The sequence below is a fragment of the Globicephala melas genome, chromosome X (genome assembly GCF_963455315.2).
Source record: "Globicephala melas chromosome X, mGloMel1.2, whole genome shotgun sequence".
NCBI classification, from domain to species: domain Eukaryota; kingdom Metazoa; phylum Chordata; class Mammalia; order Artiodactyla; family Delphinidae; genus Globicephala; species Globicephala melas.
The window spans coordinates 98247752-98272771 of record NC_083335.1 but is presented as its reverse complement, the minus strand read 5'-3'; the positions used below and the strand labels follow the sequence as shown (position 1 = coordinate 98272771).

General features: G+C 34.3%; 1 protein-coding gene across 1 annotated transcript in view; it reads right to left on the bottom strand.

The window, feature by feature from the left end:
* Positions 1-25020, bottom strand: part of DMD (dystrophin) — a 2243521-nt gene that overhangs the window by 1288644 nt on the left and 929857 nt on the right. The window contains exons 31-34 of the mRNA XM_060293058.2: positions 24857-24967; positions 24289-24462; positions 18163-18318; positions 14367-14537 (exon numbers count right to left, since the gene is read on the bottom strand). Coding sequence (XP_060149041.1) covers positions 14367-14537; positions 18163-18318; positions 24289-24462; positions 24857-24967 — 612 coding nt within the window. The remainder of the gene's footprint in view (positions 1-14366; positions 14538-18162; positions 18319-24288; positions 24463-24856; positions 24968-25020) is intronic.

The following is a 25020-nucleotide window of genomic DNA, read 5'->3' as shown; positions in this document are numbered from 1 at the left end:
ATTTGAGTATGACAAAAATATGAAAATATATGTAAATGAGCATTTCCTACTTCCTATATTCCAGACTAGTGCCTTGTCACTTTTACTCATAAAGGTAACACCTCACAAAGTTAAAGAAGTTAAAGCTTAATTTATATTTGGATCACTAACTATCTCTTAAAATAACTTCAGAAAGATGATACTATGTTTAAACTTTGATACAAAAAGTCGTTGCGTACATAGACATTTGTCCCTTCTAAGCCAGGCAATGCGATTAAAGGCAGTGGAAATTTCCAAATCTCAGAAGAGATCAGAGAAGTTTTGAATTTAGGAAATATTGTTGCAAACAGTTAATGGGTCACAAACAACTATTATTCATTAAAATCTCCCCAAATTCTCCAGTTAATTTTCAAGAGAAAATGTTTAATGTCCAGTGATACTTCATTCAGTTAATAAGAACAAGAAAACAGGAAATGTGGACTAATTTCTGGTTTCATTTTATGTTTTTCAATGTTGTAAGGTAAAACTCAAACATGTTGAAGTTAACACCATCATGAACATGAGCTTGAAAAAAACCAGTGTTCATTGTGGTAGTGTATAACCGTTTATGGCCAAAAGTGAATAAGGAGAAAATTTACACAACTACTGTAAAAAGACCTAAAGTCAAACCTTTACATGTGGTATTCAAGAATAAACTGGTATTGAATCATTTGTATAAATGCTATTTTTGGTTAGGAAAAATATTGTGCTCATTTAATGGATTTTTTATTTTCCCCCACAAAAGCATTTTTTTTTAAAGAAGATGTTGGAGGTAGGAGTTTATTAATTAATTAATTTATTTTTGCTGTGTTGGGTCTTCATTTCTTTGCGAGGGCTTTCTCTAGTTGTGGCGAGCGGGGGCCACTCTTCATCGCGGTGTGCGGGCCTCTCACTATCGCGGGCTCTCTTGTTGCGGAGCACAGGCTCCTGATGCGCAGGCTCAGTAGTTGTGGCTCATGGGCCTAGCTGCTCCGCGGCATGTGGGATCCTCCCAGACCAGGGCTCGAATCCGTGTCCCCTGCATTAGCAGGCAGATTCTCAACCGCTGCTCCACCAGGGAAGCCCACCACAAAAGCATTTTTAATTAATGGCATGGCTTACAAATAATAGGATCTTAGATTTTAAAAAATATGCTGATCTTGCTCTGTGAAGATCTTACTTAAATTTCAATGAGTCAATGTACATTAGATGCTTAATACCCACTCTGCACTGTGCCATTCACTGCCAGAGATAAGGAAGGAGGCAGTCTCTGCATACCTTGCTCTAATGCTACCTAAAGTGTAGCTGCAGAGAAAAGTTGAAACACAAGCAAACAATTTGATATCATATTAGAAAGAACATAATTTTGAGGAAAAGATAATTCATGGCTGGGATAAGCATGAATGGCTTCAAGGGAGAGGTGATAATTGAAACCAGAGTTTACCATAAAGGACGGGATGGTTTAGACTGACTAAAGACAAAGTATAAAATGATGAGAAAGTACGAAGGTTGGAATCAAAAGCCACCAAAAGGGGAATATGGGGTACTCACTGGAAACTAAAAACATATATTTTAAGATGTCAAGGAACCACTTTTCCATGCTCTAAAAGTCTCCCTTAACAGAAGAATGTCTATACTTGCAGATGTATTGAGAACTGAATTACTGAATTAAACTACAGCTACTCTGTTGGCCATTCTCTCTATACCCTTACCTCTTTAAGAAAGGTAGACTTATTTATGGGGTTGGTGAGATGGGGAGAAACAATTGAAAATACACTTCTTCCTCTCAAAAGGCATTCAATCCTCATCACACATGATTTCTTCTGTTGCCTTATGAGGTGAGGGCTGGAGAGGGTTTGGGAAGGTCTACCCTTCTGAATGGGCAAGTTCAAATTCAATGATTAAATTGAATAAATTGTAAATCAGCTCTCTTAGTTTTTTTTCAATCATGCAGTAGTGTGACAGATTCTAGGATCAATTTTAAGGTTGAATTAAAAGCAAAATTATGGACACAGTTTTGTTTTGACCTATGACATGGTCATAAGTCTAGTTACAGGAGTTTCAACAGCAGCTTAATGTGAACTATCTACTTGGTGCTTGGGGTTTTATGATACAGGAAAAAAAATGTCAGATAAGAGAACTCAATGTAAATATCAATTGCCACAAAATCTAACACTTTTCTTTATTTTCCATATCCTTAATTTGTAACATCTGATAGCTCCAGAATAAATAGTTGAAATATTAAACACTACCCTCTATGATTTTAAAGAAACAAATTTGCTCTCTACTTTTTCGTAGCCATAGCAATTTTTTAAATGCTAGAACAATTTTCTTATAATAAAAGAAATGGGTAGCATAGGTTAATTTCTCCTAATTAAGACACCCACCCATGTGTTCAAGTGAAGGATGGAAACTACATTCTGATTCATCCCTCATACCTATAAGTTAAATCACTTGAGTCTAATTTTAAGTGGCCTGAGAGGTTCAGGATTTCACCCTCAGCTTCATCAGCTCTCTTCACTGATGAGGTAGCAGGCTGGAAAAACCTGTTCTGTCAGTCTCTGTTGATCATAAAATTATGTGATGGAAACATCTTTAATTGATTTAAAGGTAAAATAGTAAAAAGTGTTGGATTAATTATCTGGTCCCATAGGAACACATCCACAGATATTTGCCAACAGGGGCAGAGAAACAAAACCCACTTGCGCTTGAGCCTCTCTTTCACCCATTTCACATTTTCAGAGGTCCAATGCTTTCCACAAATTCTCCTGGAATTTCTGATGGATTTATATTCTTAGGATAACTTCTCAATCTGATTTCCTATTATTCCCACCCTCTCCCCTTTTTTTTATGAATTCTTTTTTTTGAATTTTATTTTATTTTTTTTCTACAGCAGGTTCTTATTAGTCATCAATTTTATACACATCAGTGTATACATGTCAATCCCAATTGCCCAATTCATCCCTCTCCCCTTTTTTTTATCTCTTAGGTGTCCCCTGTCCCATAGATTCTATCTTCACTCAGTCCCACCTTTAGTCAAATGTGTGCCATAACACCATTTCGATGTATTTTCCATCCTTTACTAGGATGCTACAAAATTCCTGTTTATTTGATCTTTCTTTACCTCTCGTGCAAGTTCCCACTATATGGATGAAGAGTTAACTAACACACCCAAAAAAGGTATTTTAAAAGGTTACCCTCACCAAGTGAATTCTGCCTTCAGTCAGTCTGCATAAATATTATACCATTTCTGGTCATCAGAAATGGGAGAGAGTTTTCACCTTTAGCTACAAAACATATTCACGGGAAGAAAGTGAACAAATTTACCACATTACTGCAATTCTAAGATGTGCATTTGTCACATATTAAGGTCTCTGAAATTGAGATAAAACGTACAATATATGTTCACATTTAAGATGGTGGTGTTTCTTTTGATCCAAAATAGCTGTAATTAAATCAACAGTGTATCATTCAATCTAATATGTCTTAAATGTGATAAAACATGATATTAATTGTTTTTTCTGGTCCTACATTACTCTGCCATGGTCCAAGGATTCAAACATATTTTATTATTAGGCTAATGTGATGGAATAATATAATGATACATTTTAAAAGAATATAAAACATTAAATAGTGGATTTTATACCAATGTGTATTGACTTTTTATTAATAATGCATTGCCTATTAAAAAAGAATTTCATGAAAGCAGAATACGCAAAACAGAAATTATAGCTATAATGACAGTGAATAGTGACTCCAGTGGCATTTAACAGATGTTCTATTTTCTAAGTAACAGCTGCTTGATGCATTCATTGTACAAAGTTAATGATCTGCTAGTGTTATTTCACTTCACAGATAAATTACTGTGCTCTCTTTAAAAAAGATATGTAATTTTTCACGGGAATGATAGTGTAACAGACTGTAGAAATAAGTAATAGTTCTCACGCTTTTATAGCTAAGGGGAGTGATGAGTTGATGCAATTATCCAGATAATCTAGGACCAGAGGCCAGATCTCTTTAAACCGTGAAAGATAATTGTTAAAAAAAAAAAAAAAAAAACTACAGGACATCATTGGCTGAACTGAACGTCGATCTCATAAGACTGCTTGTACTGCACTAGCTAGTGGTTCTCAAACTTTGCTGAATATTAGAGACACTGGCCACACTCAGACCAATTAAATCAGAATTTCTGTGGGTAGGCTCTCAGCACTGGTAGGCTTTTAAAGTTCCCCAGGTGATTTCAATGTGCGGCCAATGCTGAGAACCACTGGCAAAACAGAATGATACGTTATGCCATGAGATCTTAGTGGGTAACTCTCATTAAATTTTAGCATTGAAGTGACAGCAGAAGGATAATTGAGGAAAGGTATAATTGTTGTTCTTAATGTTGACTATTATAAAAATTTGTCCCTGAAATAAACGTGAAAATCATGACTTGTTACATAAGTGGCTATTTAGACATGAATTATTTTGCATTATAATACCCTGAGTTAAACTCAACATTTGTGTGTGTGTGTGTGTGTGTGTGTGTGTGTGTGTGTGTGTGTGTGATTCTAACACGTAACTCTTGGTATCCCACGACTACTGTTAATAAAAATTAATGGTCAATTTATGTAAAATGGTAAATATGAATTATCCAAAAAGTTGATGGATTAAACTATTAAACTATTAAACCTTTAAACTATTAAAGAAAAAAAATTATTTTTCTAGGGAATGATATTTAACCATTTTAATTTTTAGATAACACTGTGAATATTAAAGGGCTTTAATATAGCTGAATTATTTAACTGGCTTTGAATTTTTGGCTACTGAAATTAAATTAGGAATGAAAGAAATCTGTTAGTGGTTAAATCAGAAAATCATGTAGATTAAACTTTGCTGAAGCTTATATTTTCCAGACATAATGATCATCTGAGATATAAACTTCTATTTAATTACAGAAATATTTATTTTCCGATGGTTATATTTCTGTGCTCAATTCATATGCTAAACAACTGGGACCAGTAATGGGATATTCAGAATTGATTTACTTATATCCAACTAACCAAAGTGATTCTTTTTTTTTTTGGCCATACTGCGTGGCTTGCAGGATCTTAGTTCCTTGACTAGGAATTGAACCCGTTCCCTTCGCAGTGAAAGCACAGAGTTCTAACCACTGGGCCATGATTTTAAGACATTAACAAATAATATCTAAAATCTAATATCACACCAGTGGCCATAGATTACAGACTAAAATAGGTGATAAATGCACACAGAATTTTCATTTTATTATTTTTATGTGGACTTATATATTGTGCACTTCAAATTTAGCCATGCTGTATTTTATTCTCATTGCGGATGATGAATAGCTTTTTGTCACTTTAGATACCTTAAAATCAGAGATAGTGTTGGATTCTAGTTGCAGATTTGCTATATACCAGGACTTCTATTTTCTCATCTATAAAATGGGAGCATTTGGTCAGATGATTGTTTCCATTTGTTCTAAAAATTACCAAACTTTGAAAGCAAATCAGCATTTTTCTCTTCTCTCAAGAAACGCTTTGGCATTCTTTTAATTTTTATCTCTTAAATTACAATTTATTATATCGAAGAGATTTTTATTGAGCATGTACTACATATCAGATACTATTTTATGCGCATGGGAAAAACCAGTGAACAAAACAGATACTTTCCCTGTCCTTTTGGCAAGTGAAACTGTTAATGCCCATGTAGTAATCTAAGAGAGTAGGGGTTATCATGACAGCTCAGGGATCTTGTACAGTGCTGGTACTCCAACTCCCCAGGTGCTGGTAACCTCCCCTAGTTTGCCTTACCCTCCCCTTCTGTTGTCTCTGTCTCTACACTAGAGCCATCAGTGTTTCTGACCTCAACCTGGCAAAATCCATTATCAGAGATTTGTACAGTACAAAGAGGGAATATATGTGATCATTCATGGAGTGACAAACATCACAGATGTGGTTTTCTTATGGCATCTCTGTTGTCCAGACCATGCAGCTAGAAGTGATCCACTCTATCAAAATCTTAATATTAATTTTCCCTCTTTATCACTACTCTGATGGAGGCAGATTGTTGAATTTAAAAATAGAATGAGGGACTTCCCTGGTGGCCCAGTGGTTAAGAATCTGCCTGCCAATGCAGGGGACACGGGTTCGAGCCCTGGTCTGGGAAGATCCCACATGCTGTGGAGCAACGAAGCCCGTGCACCACAACTACTGAGCCTGTGCTCTAGAGCCCATGAGCCACAACTACTGAGCCCGTGAGCCACAACTACTGAGCCCATGAGCCACAACTACTGAGCCCATGTGCCACAACTACTGAAGCCTGTGCACCTACAGCCCGTGCTCCACAACAAGAGAAGCCACTGCAATGAGAATCCCACACACCGCAATGAAGAGTAGCCCTCGCTTGCTGCAACTAGAGAAAGCCTGCACATAGCAATGAAGACCCAATGCAGCCAAAAATTTTAAAAATTAGAATGAAACAGCTACTGGGCTTTAGGAATTTCAAATTAGTATTAACGGTTTAACTTTGCAATTCCCATTATAAACTTTTTATCTTATTTCTGTTATTATTATTCTAAAATGTTTTATTCCTGTTATTTTAATTTTTTTTCTTGCCACTCCTGCAAGACCGGGAGAAGTAGCTGTTTCACCTAACACACAGAAACAAACACAGAGTCAAGCAAAATGTGGAGGTAGGGGAATAGGTTCCAAATGAAAGGAGAAGTAAAAAAAAACACAGGAAAAAAATATCTCAATGAAATGGAGATAAGGAATTTACCTGATAAATATTTCAAAGTAATGGTCAAAAAATGCTCACTGGACTCAGAAGAATGGATGAATACAGGGAGAACTTCAACAGAGACAGAAAGTATAAGTACCAAACAGAAACTAAAGAGCTGAAGATTATAATAACTGAACTTAAAAATACACTAGAGGAGTTCAACAGAAGACTAGAAAAAGCAGAAGAAAGAATCAGTAAAAATATGTGGAGATTAAACAACCTACTACTGAACAACCAATGGGTCAATGAGGAAATCAAGAAGAAATTTAAAGAAATACCTTGAGACAAATGCAAAAGGATATATATCAAATCTATGGGATGGAGAAAGCAGTTTTAAGAGGGACGTTCAAAGTTCATAGAAACATAGGCCTGCCTACCTCAAGAAATAAGGAAAATCTCAAATAAACAGTCTAACTTTACACCTAAAGGAAAGAGAAAAATAAGAACAAAGCCCAAAGTTATTAGAAAGAAGGAAATAATAATGGTCAGAGCAGAAATAAATGAAATAGAGACCAAAAAGACAACATAAAATATCAATGAAACTAAGAACAAGTCCTTGGGAAAGATAAGCAAAATGGACAATCCTTTAGGTAGACTCACTAAGAAAAAAAGAGAGAGGGTTCAAATAAATAAGACCAGAAATGAAAGAGGAGAAATTACAACTGACACCAAACAAATATGAAGGACCATAAGAGACTACTATGAACAATTATATGCCAACAAACTGGACAACCTACAAGAAATGGATACATTCCTAGAAACATACTATCTTCAAAGACTGAATCATGAAGAAATAAAAAATATGAACAGACCAATTACTAGTAAGGAGACTGAATCAATAACCAAAGAACACCCAACAAACAAAAGTCCAGGACCAGACAACTTCAGTGATGAAGTCTATCAAATATTCAAATAATATTTAATACCTGTCCTTCTCAAACTCTTCTAAGAAATTGTAGAGGAGCAAGTGCTCCCAAGCTCATGTTATGAGGCTAGCATCACCCTGATACCAAAACCAGAGAAGGACACCACAAAAAGAGAAAATTACAGGCCAAGATCTCTGATTAACATAGATGCAAAAATCTTCAACTAAGCATTAGCAAATGAATTCAAGAATACATTAAAAGGATTATACATCTTGATGAAGTGGGATTTATTCCAGGGATGAAAGGAAGCTTCAACCTCTGCAAATCAATCAACATGATACACCATGTTAACAAGATGAAGAATAAAAATCATATGATCATCTCAGTAGATGCAGGAAAAGCATATGACAAAAATCAATACCAATCCATAATAAAAATTCTCAACGAACTGGATATAGAGGGAATGTTCCTCAACATAATAAAGGCCATTTTTCACAAACCTACAGTTAACATCATAATGAAGAAAACTGAAAGATTCTCCTCTAAGATCAAGAACAAGACAAGGCTGTCCACTCCCCCCACTTTTATTCAACATAGTATTAGAAGTACTAGCCTGAGCAATTAAGCAGGAAAAAGAAATAACAGGCACCCACATTGGAAAGAAAGAAGTAAAACTGTCACTATTTGTGAACAACATAACTTTACATATAGAAAACCCTAAACACTCTACCAAAAAACTTTTAAAACTTATAAATTCAGTAACTTAGCAGAGTACAAAATCAATACACAAAAATCTGTTGCATTTTGATACACTAAAAGTATCAGAAAGAGAAATTAAAAAAATAAACCCATTTACAATTTCATTGTAAACCCATTCTAAAATTTCATAAAGAAGAATAGAATGCCTAGGAGTAAATTTAACTAAGGAGTTAAAGAACTTATACACTTAAAACTACAAGACACTGATGAAAAAAGTGAAAAAAACACAAATAAATGGAAAGATATTCCATGCTCATGGATTGGAAGAATTAATGTTGCTCAAATGTCCATATTAACCAAAGCAAACTACAATTGCAATGCAATCACTATCAAAATTCCAATGACATTTTTCCCAGAAATACAACAAACCATCCTCAAATATGTATAGAATCACAAAAGATCCTGAATAGACAAAGCAGTCTTTGAAAGAAGAAGAATATAGGTGGAGGCATCATGCTCCCTGATTTCAAATTATACATCAAAGCTATAATAGTTTAAAGAGTGTGGGTTTGGCATACAAACAGACACACAGATCAGTGGAACATAGCCCAGAAATAAACCCATGTATATATGGCCAATTAATCTATGACAAAGGAGCCATGAATATGGGGGGAATGACAGTCTCTTCAATTAATGGTGTTGGGGAAACTGGACAACTACATTCAGAAGAATAAACCTGGACTACTATCTTTCACCATATACAAAAAATAACTCAAAATGGATTAAAGAGTTGAATGTAAGACCATAAACCATAAAACTCTGTAAAGCTTCTGGACATCAGTCTTAGCAATATTTTTTGAATCTGATTCCAAAGGCAATTGCAACAAAAGCAAACATAAGCAAATGGGACTACATGAAACTAAAAAGCTTCTGTACAGTGAAGGAAGCCATTATCAAAATGAAATGGCAATCTACTGAATGGGAGAAGACATTTGCAAATCACATATCTATAAGGGGTTAATATCCAAAATATATAAAGAGCTCATACAATTCAGTAAGAAAAAAAAAACAAACAAACAATCTGATTAAAAAATGAGCAGAGGATCTAAATAGATACTTTTTTTCCAAAGGAGACATACAGATAGTCAACAGGCACATGGGGAGATGCTCAAGATCACTAATCATCAGGGAAATGTTAATCACCACAATGAGATACCCCTTCACAGCTGTCATAATGGCTATTATCAAAAGGACAAGAAATAACAAGCGTTGGCAAGGATGTAAAGAAAAGGCAACCCTAGTGCACTGTTGGTGGGAATGTAAACTGGTGCAGTCTCTACAGAAACCAGTATGGATGTTCCTCAAAAAAAAATTAAACTATCATATGACCCAGCAATTCTACTTCTGGGTATTTATCAAAAGAAAATGAAAACAATAATTCTAAAAGATACATGCATCTGTATGTCCATTGCAGTACTATTTACAATAGCCAAGATATGAAAACAACCTAAGTGTCCACTGATGTATTAATGGATAAAGAAGATGTGATGTACAGACACACACACACAAACACACACACACACACACTGGAATACAACTCAGCCATAAAAAGGAATGAAATCTTGAAATTTCTACAACATGGATGGACCTTGATGGTATTATGTTAAATGAAGTAAGTCAGACAGAGAAAGACAAATACCATATGATTTCACTTATATGGGGAACCCAAAAAAACAAAACTTACAGAGAACAGATTGGTAGTTGCTAGAGGGGAGGGGTGTTGGGGTGTGGGAGAAATGGGTGAAGGAGGCACTCAAGAGGTACAGACAAAGACAAATACCATATGATTTCACTTATATGTGGAATCTAAAAAAACAAAATAAATAACAAAATAGAAACAGAGTCATAGATACAGAGAACAAACATGCAGTTGCCAGAGGATGGGGGCAAGATAGGGGAAGGGGATTAAGAGATGCAAACTTACAGTTATAAAATACATGAGTTATGGGTATGAAATACATAGTGTGGGGAATACAGTAAATAATAATAATCTTTGTATGGTGACAGATGGTAACTAGACATCATGGTGATCATTTTGTAATATATAGAAATATAAAATCAATATATTGTGTACCAGGAAGTAACATAGTTTTGTAGGCCAATTATACTTTAAAAACAAACAAACTCATAGAAAAAGAGATCAGATTTATGGTTATCAGAGTAGGGGGTTGGGGAAGGGGAAATTGGATGAAAGTGGTCAAAAGATATAAACTTTCAGTTTTAACATAAACAAGTACTCAGGGATATAGCGTACAACATGATTAATTAACACTGCTGTAGATTATATATGAAAGTCCTTAAGAGAGTCAATGCTAAGTTTTCTCATCACAAGGAAAAAATTTTTTTCTTTTCTTTTGTTTGTATATGAGATGATAGATATTAACTAAACATATTGTGGTCATCATCTCATGATGTACATAAATCAAATCTTTATGGTGTACACCTTAAACTTATACAGTGCTGTATGTAAATTATATCTCAGTAAAACTGAAAGAAAAAATAAAACGCCAATGACTACTAAAATGCAAAAGAAAAAAAAAGTTGGATTTTTTTCTACCTAGTGCGGTATCAAAATGCTGCCTGAAACGTCCCAATCTCAGGATTTTTATTGCTGTTGATGATGCATGAGGTGGAAAGAACATCACCTGATTTTCGAATAAGTGATTAAGCTTGTGCTACTGACTACATTATAGAAAAAATAAAAAGAACGTGGGAAATGAAAAAAAAGAGGTACAAACTTGCAGTTATAAAGTAAGTCATGAGGATATAATGTACAGGATGGTGACTATAGCTGACAAAATTATATTACAAATTTTCAAGTTGTGAAAAACGTAAATCTTAAAAGTTCTCATCACAAGAAGAAAAACATTTGTAACTTTGCATAGTGACAGATGGTAATGAGACTTGCCGTGGTGATCATTTCACAGTGTATGCAAATGTCGAACGTTTATGCTGTACACCTTAAACTAATACAATGCTATATGCCAATTATACTTCAATAAAAAGAAACCAAAAATAAATAAATGAATTTGTTTTGAAAAGAAGTCTGACATTTATCTTTTGAAATGGCAGGTGAGACTAACAGTCTGAGTCAAGTTCTCCATCTACCAAGAAAGCATTTGAAATGAGAATGTACTAAGGAGTCATGGGGTTTCATGTATGAAAGTTTAACTTTTTTTTCATTTTAAGAAAGTAGAATCATTATCATAAATGTGACTGCTTTATATCTGTAAGCCGCATGTTTTTACTATATGACTGTAATTTTTGAAAAAGCTTCAGCACCTTCCAAATGAGTTTATTAAAAAATTATGTAATTAAGATGTAAATGTGTATCCTTTTCATTTGACCACTAAGGGGTCTAAAAGTATATCATTAGCAGCTTAGTGTTTCAAAAGATCGAGGAAGAGTGATAAATTATCATACAGACAAAGAAAAACGCCAGATTTCTATCCTTTTTTTCCTGTTGGATCTCAAATTAGTATTGCTCCAGAGTTTTATGGAAAATGCTTCAGATAGACTCAGTAAGCTGAGCCGTCTCCAGAACACTCAAGCTTTCTAACATGACAAGGATTATCTAGAAACCTTGCCAAGTTCTTTATCTTATATTTTAATGAGTTTATGGTGAGGCTAAAGCAAACATATCTCCTTAGGTGACATATTCAATGACCTTATGGAGACTCTGGAATTTTGAGTTCATATGTGGCATACTTCTGTAGTTTCACCTCAGTTAGTTATAAATTGTAGTCAGAATTGTTCAAATTCCCTTCATGTATAGCTCTACTCCTTTGCGCACCATTATGTTAGCATTCCTCATTATATTTAGAAAGCTACTCTACTAATATGGGATGAATTGTGTTCCCTCAACGTTCATATGATGAAGTCCTAACCCCAGTACCTCAGAATGTGACCCTATTTGCAGACAGGACATTTAAAGAGGTAATTAAGTTAAAAAAAAAAAAAAAAGGTCATTAGGGTAGACCCTAATCCAAAATGACTGGTGTCCTTATAAGAGAAATTGGGAGACATGCATGTACAGAGGGAAGACCATCTGAAGACAGCTATTTACAAGATATGGAGAGAGTCCTCAGAAAAAAACAACCCCGACAAAGCCTTGACCTCGGACTTCCAGCCTCCAGAACTGTGAGAAAATAAACTTCTGTTGTTTAAGCCTCTCAGTCTGTGGTATTTTGTTAGGCTGCCCTAGTAAACTAACATATCCATTAAACTGGATATGAACAACCAAATATATTGTCCCTAGCATTAAGGGAAGGGTGACAGAATGAAGCCTGGATCATTTTCATGAATCCTCTACATGTCCCATGGATGTTTTACCATATTTTATACTTTAATAGATCATAAATATTTTCTGGGCTTTTTTTAAATTTATGAGTACTTATGGTTGAAACTGCCATCAGTAGGTCATATATATATAGAGAGATAGATCATTCAGGACTTCTCTGTCTTTATCTTAGGATGGAAAAGGAAAAGTTGATACTGCTCTGGCCAAAAGTGCTGTCTGTCCCTGAGAATGCATTCTCTTTTTCTTCATTTTAGTATAAGACCTACTCATCATTTCAGCAGGACACACTGGCTACCCAGCCAGATAGAGACCATCTTTTGCCACCCTCCCTGAAGGCTAGATATGATCATGTGATTAAGATCTGGCAAATGGAATTTTGGTTTATTTCTTATAACAGCCCAGCTTGCACCTAAATACATGATTGTCATTGATCCCAACTAAATTATCACACAGAAATATGATGTTTGTTTGGGTGATAAGGGGAAATAAAAGGCCAATGTAACTTCTAATCTGTACCCTCTGTACACTCACTACTGTAATAATCTCACAATATATACGATCCTGAACTAATAACTCCAAGTAAATATCTTATCTCTAACAACAAATCTATTCTGAAAGGGAAGAAAAAGACATTTATTCCCTAATGTTTATTTGACAAAAATTGTATGTAACAAATTTTTACATCTACTTGTCATCTGAATCTACATAAAGAAAATCAGTTTTCAGTTTTGATCTCATTGTATGACTAAGTTTTTACATAATGCAATTAAAATTTCCGAAATTTGGATAATCTAGATAGGCTTCTTGAATTCAAAATAAAGCACAGATCTCTTAAACATCTAGTTAACGCAGGCACATGTTTGTTAATTTAAAAAAATGAGGGGGCAGAGTGTGCTATGATTTATTTTTTTCTAAGTGCCCAAAGGCTTGGCAAAGTTTAAGGTGAAAACACATTATTAATATCAACTATTTACTTTATATCAACACACTTTTAAGTAATGCAGTAATATATCAACTGAAAAAAAAAAATAAGCTATTAGTGCCTTGACCTTGAACTGTAGAGAACAATGATGTCTGAATGGCTGTCAGAGAAACAGCAAGAATCTACCAGTTGAGGATTAAAGGAAATCCCGTGCCGTTTGGTGATGGAAACGATAGTGGTCATACAGACCCCATGAGATTTTTTCTATGACTGCGACATCAACAATCTGCTGATCTTGTGAGTCTGTCCTGACCAACTGTCTGCAGTCTCTGCATCTTTGCCTTCCTCGTGGCTGTGGGGTCCACCTGAATAGTCTCTTAGGCAAGCTAGGGAACACAGAATCTCATCTTTGGACTGACTTTCTGACTAATGATGTATATATTTTTAAGGATTGATGTATATATTTTAAGGATGTATATATTTTTATGAATATATTTTTATTCATAACCTACCTAATTCTAAACAAGCTTTGGAGAGACACTTGCTAAAGCTTCCCACTAGCTTTATTGTATTCCTGAAATATACAGTTAAACTACTGATGAATTTTTGAGGAACGGAAGAATGAAGCACAATAATATTTATGAATCTATTATTGTTGCACACTAACAGTTCCTTGAAAAATCATATAGCTGTATGTTTCATGTATGCTAAAAATAACCTTCAGTGATATAGGTTTTACCTTTCCCCAGGCAACTTCAGAATCCAAATTACTAGGCATTCCTTCAACTGCTGATCTCTTTGTCAATTCCATATCTGTAGCTGCCAGCCATTCTGTCAAGACATTCATTTCCTTTCGCATCTTACGGGACAACTTCAAACATTTCTCCAACTGTTGCTTTCTTTCTGTTACCTGAAAAGAATGATAATAAAATGTAGTTTGGTTTACTTTTTCAATTCAAGTTTAATTTTAGCTACTTAATTGGAAATTTCATATTTTTGTCATTTTAAAATAACCTTTTTCTTACTTTTTAAAAATAATATTTTAGAAAAATTATATATTCTGAATATTAATAGTGAATAAGCACAGTCTAGGGAAGATGAGATCGTTTCTCCAAAAGATAGTGTGCTGCATCAGGTAGAAAGAAAAGCTATTATTTTCTCTAATATAAATAAAAAATAAATTATGGACAAATTTTTTTAAATAAATAGAATGATATAAATCAAACTGAAGATATGACACGTTTCTTTTAGAAACCCTTCAGTCATCTGTCAAAGAGATAGGCAAGAACATTTACAAATGAGGCTTGCCCTTACTGGTAAGGAATCAAAATGGGGAAAGAATACCATTTCTCTCCAAAGGCAAAAATATTTATAAAATACTTAGAATAGCCAATTTTATTGTCATTGCATCTTTAAAGTGTCTCACTTTTGCACAAAAACACAAAGAATAGGTCACTTCCTCCTTAAATATACATTTATTACCCAAAGGGGGCAACAAAATTTGATACCATAACACAATTTTCACTCTCATTAATAGAGAAATCATGACTTGATCCTGTGTTCCAGTTCTCAGTGTTTAAAACTAAGACCCTCAAAGTCAAATTGTTCCATGTTCTCACACAGAAAATGAACACATTTGTGTTTCTCCACCACTTTTCCTGATGTGCCTACATCTTGTGAGTTGGCTGGTTGAATAAAAAGCCCAGAATCTCTTATCTCTTGTTGATACACACACACACACACACACACACACACACGTGTATATATATATATATATATATACACACACACACACACACACTTATATGTGTGCGTGTGTGTATATATATATATATATACACACACTTATATATTCTACAAACAAAATAACAATTCAGCCATAAGCATGAAAAAAAGGCAAAGATATCTGTAAAGAATTTTAAATACTTCAATGAAGATAAATACCCTGAAACTTTGAAAAAAATTCCAAATACTCAACAAAAATTGTTTCTTTAACAGAGGTGTGCGTACATTAAAAAAAAAAATTGTTTAGTTGCTGAGGCTGCAAATTCAATTTTTTTTTTTTTTAATTTACAGATTTTCCCTTCTATTCTTCCCTTCAGGGAAGTGAAAGCATCTGCATTTTGAGTGCAAGGATTTTACTTGTATGTGGGAGAAAAAATATACACCTTATGGTGTGTTCCTATGCATAGTTATTTTTTCTATGCATTATTGGTAGAAAAAGAATTCTAGATTCAATATTTCAAAGAAATTCTATCTTCCCAGAGCTAATGCATTATTGATTTTTATTTATTCTATTTTGTTTATATTCAGATAAATAGGTTTTAATAAAACAGGAGACACTGTTATCTTGAGGAAAATTGAGTTTTACACTTTTTTTTTTTGGTGGAGAAAGGATACATTTAAAATAGTGCCACCCACAGTAGAAATCATTATTTCATGAACGCTTAAAAATGTAAGTGAGGCTGACATGAGTATTGAGGCTTTGAGTATGAACATTTGAGGCTAAAATGAATATTGCTATTTATGTATATTGTAATATAATAAGCATACAGGAACTGTAAGTATTATTATATCTCGGGTGCTAGGTGTAATATCACTCAATAAAATTAAATAGATTTAGATATAAGAAACTCTATTTTTATTCATTGAACAATTAAGCTAAGTTGGTGATATTAACCAAACTAATAAAATTGTGTTAAGAAAACTGTCAAGCTCTGAACTGAAATGCCCCCATAATTAATAAATTGAAGCCCAAGCTCCCATGTGACTGTACCTGAATATAGAGTGTTTGGAAAGTAATTAAGGTTAAATGAGGTCACAGGGTGGGACCCTAATCAGATAGGATTGTGGCCCTACTAGAAGAGGAAGAAAAAGATATCCCTCCTTCTCCCTCCATCCCTCTTATCCTCTTCTCCCCTTCCTTCCCCCACCCCTCCCACTCCCCCTCCTTCTCCACCATGTGAGAACACTGAGAAAGTGGCCGTCTGCAAGCCAGGAAGAGGGTCCTTACTAGACTGACACCTTGATTTTGAACTTACCAGCCTCCGGCACTGTGAGAAACAAAATGTTCTTGTTTAAGCCACCTAGTCTATGGTATTTTGTTATGGCAGCCTAAGCTGACTAATCCAAAAAAGTAATATATATTGAACTGAGGCAAGTAAAATGATTTAAATTCTGAAGACCATTAAAATAGAAGGGTTTGTATATTTATATAAAAAGAATAATACATTAAGATATCCTCTGTTTCCATAAAACAAAACCACTATTGTTGAAGATGCTTGGAAGACTTAAATATGAACAATTTTTTCTCAGAAAAGGAATACATGACTTCTGCCATTTTATAATATATTTGTACATATTCCCTTTATCGCTCATGTTTCTAAATCTTTATTTCAAAACTAAATGCCTGCCCCACATTTTTGCTGTGTTCTGTCATGCTTTTAAAGCTAAGTATGATTTCTTAGTAATTGTTCATTTTGCTTTAACGATATTACTCAGTGCCAAATGGTTAAATAAACATACACTTCCAAATATACATTTTCAGGGATAAAGAGGTCTTCACATCATTGTAAGAATCATTCACTCCTTAATAATAATCAACTCAGGACACTAAGAGTCCTCTAATGTCATTTTTATTGTTTTAAATTCAAAGTGATTTATTCTACATTATGTTAAATTTACTCTTGCAAAGGCAAAGATTTTGTGCAAATTCTTCAAGGCAAAGAAAAGGCCCAGACAATAATTTATATTTGAAACAGCTAATTCTCTTTCAAAACTTTAAATTAGAAGGTTTTTAAAATATAAAAATAAAGACTATCAACTAATATGAATGGTGATTTTCGGATTTTCATTTGAATCTAAAACTCACTTTCTCTCAGTGATAAGTAATTTGCAATTTGTAGCTTCAAGACATAACCTTCAATCTACTTTCAGGGTGCAATGTTAGAATTCTGACTCTGCATGGCTACTTCTCAAATATGGGCAAGCATTTACATTTGTGTCTAAGATGAAGTGAAAATTTTCTCATTGATGTTGTTATATTCAATAAAGTTGGGAACCTGAGCCGTAAAAACGGACTCTCTTCTCCCCACTGGTCTCAGTAAAGCTCTTTCTATGTAGAATGTATCAACTCCACTGTACCTAAATATAAGTCGGTATATTAGTTTATAAAATTACCAGCCTTTGAGTCATCACAAGTAAATATAGACAATGAAAAGAAGGGGCAAGTTTAGAACAAATAAACCCTTTTAGAATTATCTGACGGACCAATAAAAATCTCTCTGAGCTGTACATATTTTTTAATGTAGACTGAAAAGAAGACCCTCGCTGATTAATTACTGTTTCTTAAGAACTGCAAATTGGAATTTACCTATCTCTCTGTCTATGTATGTATCCATGTATCTATCTATCTGTAGGGAGTAAATGATTTAGCCTTCCTAAGACATTAATTATGCATAATTACTGACTCTTACTTTACAATATATAAGGAAAGTGGGAAGTAGCCAGTGCTTATGGTTTCAGCATGCACACACCTTTGCTCCCAGCTCATTATAATGCAATTTCAAAGCCGTTATTCTTTCATCAAGCTCTTTAGGGTTTTCCGTCTGCTTCTTCTGTACAATCTGACGTCCAGTTTTGATCACCATTTCCACTTCAGACTTCACTTCACTCAGACTTTTATACAAGTTCTAAGTTAAAACATAAAACAAAACAGAATAATAAGCAATAGTGTCTAGTTCATACTATTATTAATAAAAAGAAACAGGAGTAGAGATCACCTGAAATGCTATTCTATGGTTACAGTTTTAATGGAGTAGCATTTTGCAGCTGTGGTCAATATCTAGCTTTTGCATTTTCTGTTGATTTAATGCTTCTATTTGTAATTATATGTACACATAAAGACATGCATATTGTGTAGTTATACTTACCAAAGTAAGGGTACATAACACATGTATTTAATTCTTCATTCCAAGTTTATAAAGATCATTTCTAAAAGTTATATGATTTCTATTGGGTTGGTCAAAAGGTTCCTTCAGTTTTTAAAGTAAAAATGAAAGATACATTTTTCATTTTCACCAAGAACTTTATTGAACAACACATTCATTGTTTTGTTCCACTACCTTCTGCCATTTTTCAGGTAGCTTCATAATTCCATCTTCCCAAAATGTCTTATCTTTTTGAGCAAAGAACTGTTCCAGGTGGCTTTTACGGTCTTCCAGGGAACTGAAATGTTTTCTATTAAGAGAATTTTGTAAAGACTGAAATAAATGTAAATCTGAAGGTGCAATGTCTGGTGAATACAGCAGATGAATCAGAACTTCCCAGCCAAGCTGTAACAATTTGTGCCTGGTCATCAAAGAAACATGCGGTCTTGCGTTATCCTGATGGAAGATTATGCATTTTCTGTTGACTAATTCTGGACTCTTTTTGTCAAGTGCTGCTTTCAGTTGGTCTAAGTGGGAGCAGTACTTGTTGGAATTAATCATTTGGTTTTCCAGAAAAATCTCGTAATACAGGACTCCCTTCCAATCCCACCATGTACAGAACATCACCTTCTTTGGATGAAGACCGGCCTTTGGCGTGGTTGGTGGTGGTTCATTTCACTTGGCCCACAATCTCTTCCATTCCACACTGTCGTACAGTATCCACTTTCCATCGCCCATCACAATTTGTTTTGAAAACAGAACGTTTTCGTTACATTTAAGTAGAGAAGCGCAGGCAGAAATACGGTCAAGAAGTTTTTTTTCACTTAATTTATGTGGAACCCAAACACCAAAGCAATTCACATAATCAAGCTGGTGCAAATGATGTTCAACGCTTGATTTGGATATTGTGAGTATGTTGGCTATCTCCTGCATGGTATAACATTGATAGTTGTCAAAAACTGTCTCGATCACTATCAACATCAACTGGTCTACCCAACCCTGGAGCATCATCCAGTGAGAAATCTCCAGCATGAAACTTCGGAAACCAGTTTTTTTTTTTTAACATCTTTATTGGAGTATAATTGCTTTACAATGGTGTGTTAGTTTCTGCTTTATAACAAAGTGAATCAGCTATACATATACATATATCCCCGTATCTCTTCCCTCTTGCATCTCCCTCCCTCCCACCCTCCCTATCCCACCCCTCTAGGTGGACACAAAGCACCGAGCTGATCTCCCTGTGCTATGCAGCTGCTTCCCACTAGCTATCTATTTCACGGTTGGTAGTATATATGTCCATGCCACTCTCTCATTTTGTCACAGCTTACCCTTCCCCCTCCCCGTATCATCAAGTCCATTCTCTAGTAGGTCTGTGTCTTTATTCCTGTCTTGCCCCTAGGTTCTTCATGACCAATTGTTTTGTTTTTTAGATTCCATATATATGTGCTAGCAAATGATATTTGTTTTTCTCTTTCTGACTTACTTCACTCTGTAGGACACACTCTAGGTCTATCCACCTCACTACAAATAACTCAATTTTGTTTCTTTTTATGGCTGAGTAATAGTCCATTGTATATATGTGCCACATCTTCTTTATCCATTCATCTGTTGATGGACACTTAGGTTGCTTCCATGTCCCGGCTATTGTAAATAGAGCTGAAATGAACATGGTGGTACATGACTCTTTTTGAATTATGGTTTGCTCAGGGTATATGCCCAGTAGTGGGATTGCTGGGTCATATGGTAGTTCTATTTTTAAGGAACCTCCATACTGTTCTCCATAGAGCCGTATCAATTTACATTCCCACCAACAGTGCAAGAGGGTTCCCTTTTCTCCACACCCTCTTCAGCATTGTTTGTAGATTTTTTGATGATGGCCATTCTGACTGGTGTGAGATGATATCTCACCGTAGTTTTGATGTGCATTTCTCTAATGATTAATGATGTTGAGCATTCTTTCATGTGTTTGTTTGCAATCTGTATATCTTCTTTGGAGAAATGTCTATTTAGGTCCTCTGCCTATTTTTGGATTGGGTTATTTGTTTTTTTTTAATATTGAGCTGCATGAGCTGCTTGTATATTTTGGAGATTAATCCTTTGTCTGCTGATTCGTTTGCAAATATTTTCTCCCATTCTGAGGGTTGTGTTTTCGTCTTGTTTATGGTTTCCTTTGCTGTGCAAAAGCTTTGACGTTTAATTAGGTCCCATTTGTTTATTTTTGTTTTTATTTCCATTTCTCTAGGAGGTGGGTCAAAAAGGATCTTGCTGTGATTTATGTCATAGAGTGTTCTGCCTATGTTTTCCTCTAAGAGTTTGATAGTGTCTGGCCTTGCATTTAGGTCTTTAATCCATTTGGAGTTTATTTTTGTGTATGGTGTTAGGGAGTGTTCTAATTTCATTCTTTTACATGTAGCTGTCCAGTTTTCCCAGCACCACTTATTGAAGAGGCTGTCTTTTCTCCTGTATATTCTGTATATTCTTGCCTCCTTTATCAAAAATAAGGTGACCATATGTGCGTGGGTTTATCTCTGGGCTTTCTATCCTGTTCCATTGATCTATGTTTCTGTTTTTGTGCCAGTGCCATACTGTCTTGATTACTGTAGCTTTGTAGTATAGTCTGAAGTCAGGGAGCCTGGCAAACCACTTTTGACATGTTTGATCAGCCACAGCACCTTCTCCATACACTGAACAATTTTTTTTTTGCATTTTTACCTTTCTTGAAATAATAAAGCATAATATGCTGAAAACATTGCTTTTTTTCTCCCATCTTCAATATTAAAATGGCTACACAAAAAGTCACCAATTTTGATGTGGTTTTTTTAGATGCATGCTGATATGACAGCTGTCACAATACAATCTAACAAAATTGTTTTGAATGAAGTTAAACACAACTAAGTGCTAGTGGAGCCATCTTACAGTAAAAACCAAACAAACTTTTTGGCCAACCCAAGTTTTTAAATGTTACAATTATATAATTCTAGCTGTGAGTTTGGAATAATTCATTTACTCATTCCCCAGCTATTTGTTGAGTGCCTGCTTATACCAGACAGTATTTGAGTCACTAGAGAATCAGTGGTGGCCAAGCCAGACACGTTCAGTGTTGTTCTCATGGTGCTACGTTATAGTTGGGATAAAACATCTAAATTTCCAGACCATAATTTCAATACATATTAAATCATATACAAGGAGGGAAGGTAATTTTAAATGTTAATTAATTATACAAATTTATTTTCTTAATGGGGCTGATTAATTAACTATAGAGTGATATAAAATATTATGTAAAACTCACATGTACATCACAACTATAAAGAACACATATATTGGTTCACAGTAGTATACTGCCATAACAAATCCTCATGAAACAAATGTCATAGCTTTCCCTTGTAGTTATTTTACTTGGAAAGATATGTGCATTTGAATGTATGTATATATGCATGCATGCATACATGTACATATGTATATGTCTATATGTATACATGCATATGTAATAGTTTACTTATACATTGCTGCATTAAGTTGTTCAGTGGTGAGTCTGAACAACAAATATTTATTTTATTGGTACTAAGAAATAAAGTTGCTAGTAGGTAATTGCTGTTATTTGGGAGTCAGGAAAGAAATTAGGTTTGCTTTTTCTTTTCAGTTTAAAATCAGTGTTTAAAACAAAGCATTTTGTAAATGCTAAGCAATTATCCTATTCATTAAGGCTACATACATAAATATTTCCACCTTAATTCCTTCTTTGATGATTGCCTGATGTTATTATTCCTTTATTAATAATTGTGAGTTCTTTCTGAACTTTCCATATGATTTTTTAATTCATTTACTTCTATCTTAGGAATTATAAACATATCTGGGTATTCAGAAACATTTAAATCATTAATTATCACACTGGGACTGAATTCTTGAATTTTGGAATCAGAGATACCTCCAAATGACTTACTATTTAAATTTTTTTAAATGTCAATTATTTACCTTTATGAGGAAAGCTCACTCAAAGTACTAAATAGCCATTTACATCGTATCATTCAATAGATAAAATATTTAGCATTAAGAAAGGAAAACAGTCTTTATATTTGTCTGTGTTCATGTTTGTAAGACTTTTTTTTTTAAGGCCGCACCATGTAGCATATGGGATCTTAGTTCCGCGACCAGGGATAGAACCCGTGCCCCCTGCATTTGGAGCATGGAGTCTTAACCACTGAACCGCCAGGGAAGTCCCTGTAAGACTTTTTTTAACCGAACAAAAATTGCTTGAAAGCAAAGGCCATGATTATAGTATATGTGAGAGAGCATCTTAAGTAATGAAAAATTACAAAAGTTGTGAAGAAAATATATCCTTATGGAAGAACGACTTGAATTGGTCCTGACATTTAAACCAGAACCAGAACCAGATTGAGTAAATACTTTGATCTGTTTCCTCTGTACTGAGTCAGGGCATAGTAACACCTGGGTGCAGGTAGGGTTTTTTTTTTTTTTTTTTTTTTGCAGTTCATATTAACTAGCAGACAAGTTTTATGAGGTACCATTAGAGACCTGTTCCTAGAAAAGAATGAACAGCTCTCCCTTTGTGAATATACTTAGCCATGATGATAATGTACATGGGTCATTTTGCTTTCAATTTTTTTTTAAATGTAAGATGAAATATGCTCCCATGTATTCCTAATGTTACTTATCTAATACCAGCTAATATATAAAATGATATTCAAAATTTCTTTTGGGGGTGAGAATATTTATAATAATGATGCCACTGAAATGCAGCCTGTATTATTAAGCTACGTTACTGAATAAAAATTACTCCATAATTTTTCACAAAGAAAATTTTTGTTTATAAGAATGATATTTTCCCATTCATAATGATATGATTGAAATGTACCCAAGGGTTTCTTTCTCATTTATGTTATGGAGTAGAAGCAGGAACAATACTTAAACACAAAGTACTAAATAAACTTTTTTCCCATTAATGTTAACAGCACTCAGTGTTTTTATTTTATGTGAATTTCTACCCTGATACTCCATAGTACACATACATTTATAATAATACTTACATTTACTCTAGTAGATGCCCTCATAACTCAGCTTTACATTATCAGAAGAGTCATCTGACTTGGTGAATTTTCAATAAGTGGAACAAAGAACACTGCTCTAAATCCCCGTAGTGAAGATTTACACTACAGGCTAATAGTCGGTGCCTCTTTATTCTGTCTTTGTGGTCTGGCAGAATTTCACTGCATAGCCAGCCCTGATATTTAATGGAAAGATACTAGGGTTTGGAGTAAGCATGCCTGGATTGGAATTTTGCTTTTGCCTTTCACTTGCTGTTTGTCTTTAAATTCTCTCATTTAATATGTGGCCTTGAGAATTAAAGGTGACTTGTGGTGGATCACTTAGCTTCCTTGGCACTCATTTCTAGAATTGTTTTTATTACTGTGGATACTGCCGTTGTTGCTGTTTGCAGACTAACATATTTCTTTCCAGGATTTCCATTTAAAAATATTTTCAAAGTTCCATAAGAATTAAACAAAGGCAATTTCCTTTATATTCTGCACAGTCCTTGAAAAATTATAGACTCAAAGAAGACATTTTCAGAAGAGGTATTAAGTGGCTACTACTTCAGTAATAGTTCTTGTCTCTCAATACACCTGTGCTAATTTTTGTTCTTATACCAAATATTGTTCCTTATTCCAATAAGGAAAGTCAAGGGGTAGCTGCATATTTGCCATCTGAAATACATACCACACAATGATTTAACTGTGACTGTACTACTTCCTGTTCAACACTCTTTGTTTCCAATGCAGGCAAGTGCATCTTCACTTCATCTAAAATCATCTTACTTTCCTGTAGACGCTGCTCAAAATTGGCTGGCTTCTGGAATAATCGAAAGTTCATGGAAACATCTTGCAATTTTTTCTGTAAAGAAAAAGCACCAATTTAATTTTGTCTTCCAAACAATAACCAGTCATATTCTTGTTAACATATCTTCCTTTATTCTGGAAGATATACAAGAATAAAAATAAAAACAAACTGAAGAAACCCTTTTTTCATTTGTCCAGCACAAAGAATACATGCATTTGGGAGAAGAATTCAGTAATTGTTCTTAAAGTGATACTAAATAAACGACAATTTATTAACCTATTTTATCCTTAAAAGGTAGAATTCAAAATAGTCTGTATCATTTATATATTATTTGTAGTTTTCAACTAATGCCCTTAATTCCAATTTGCTAATAAGCAAGTTATCTAATATAGACTATATTTTAATATCCAACTAAAACAAGCTCCTTAGTTAATGGAATAATACATACCTGTGTCACTTCAATTTGGGATAGTACCCTTTGGGCAGCTTCCTTTCCCTGGTAATGTTTCTTCATTTCTTCTAAACTGATCTCATGACTTGTCAAATCAGATTGGATTTTCTGTTGGGAGGACAGCATTATAAGTCAGCATACTCTGCAAGTTACTGCAAAGA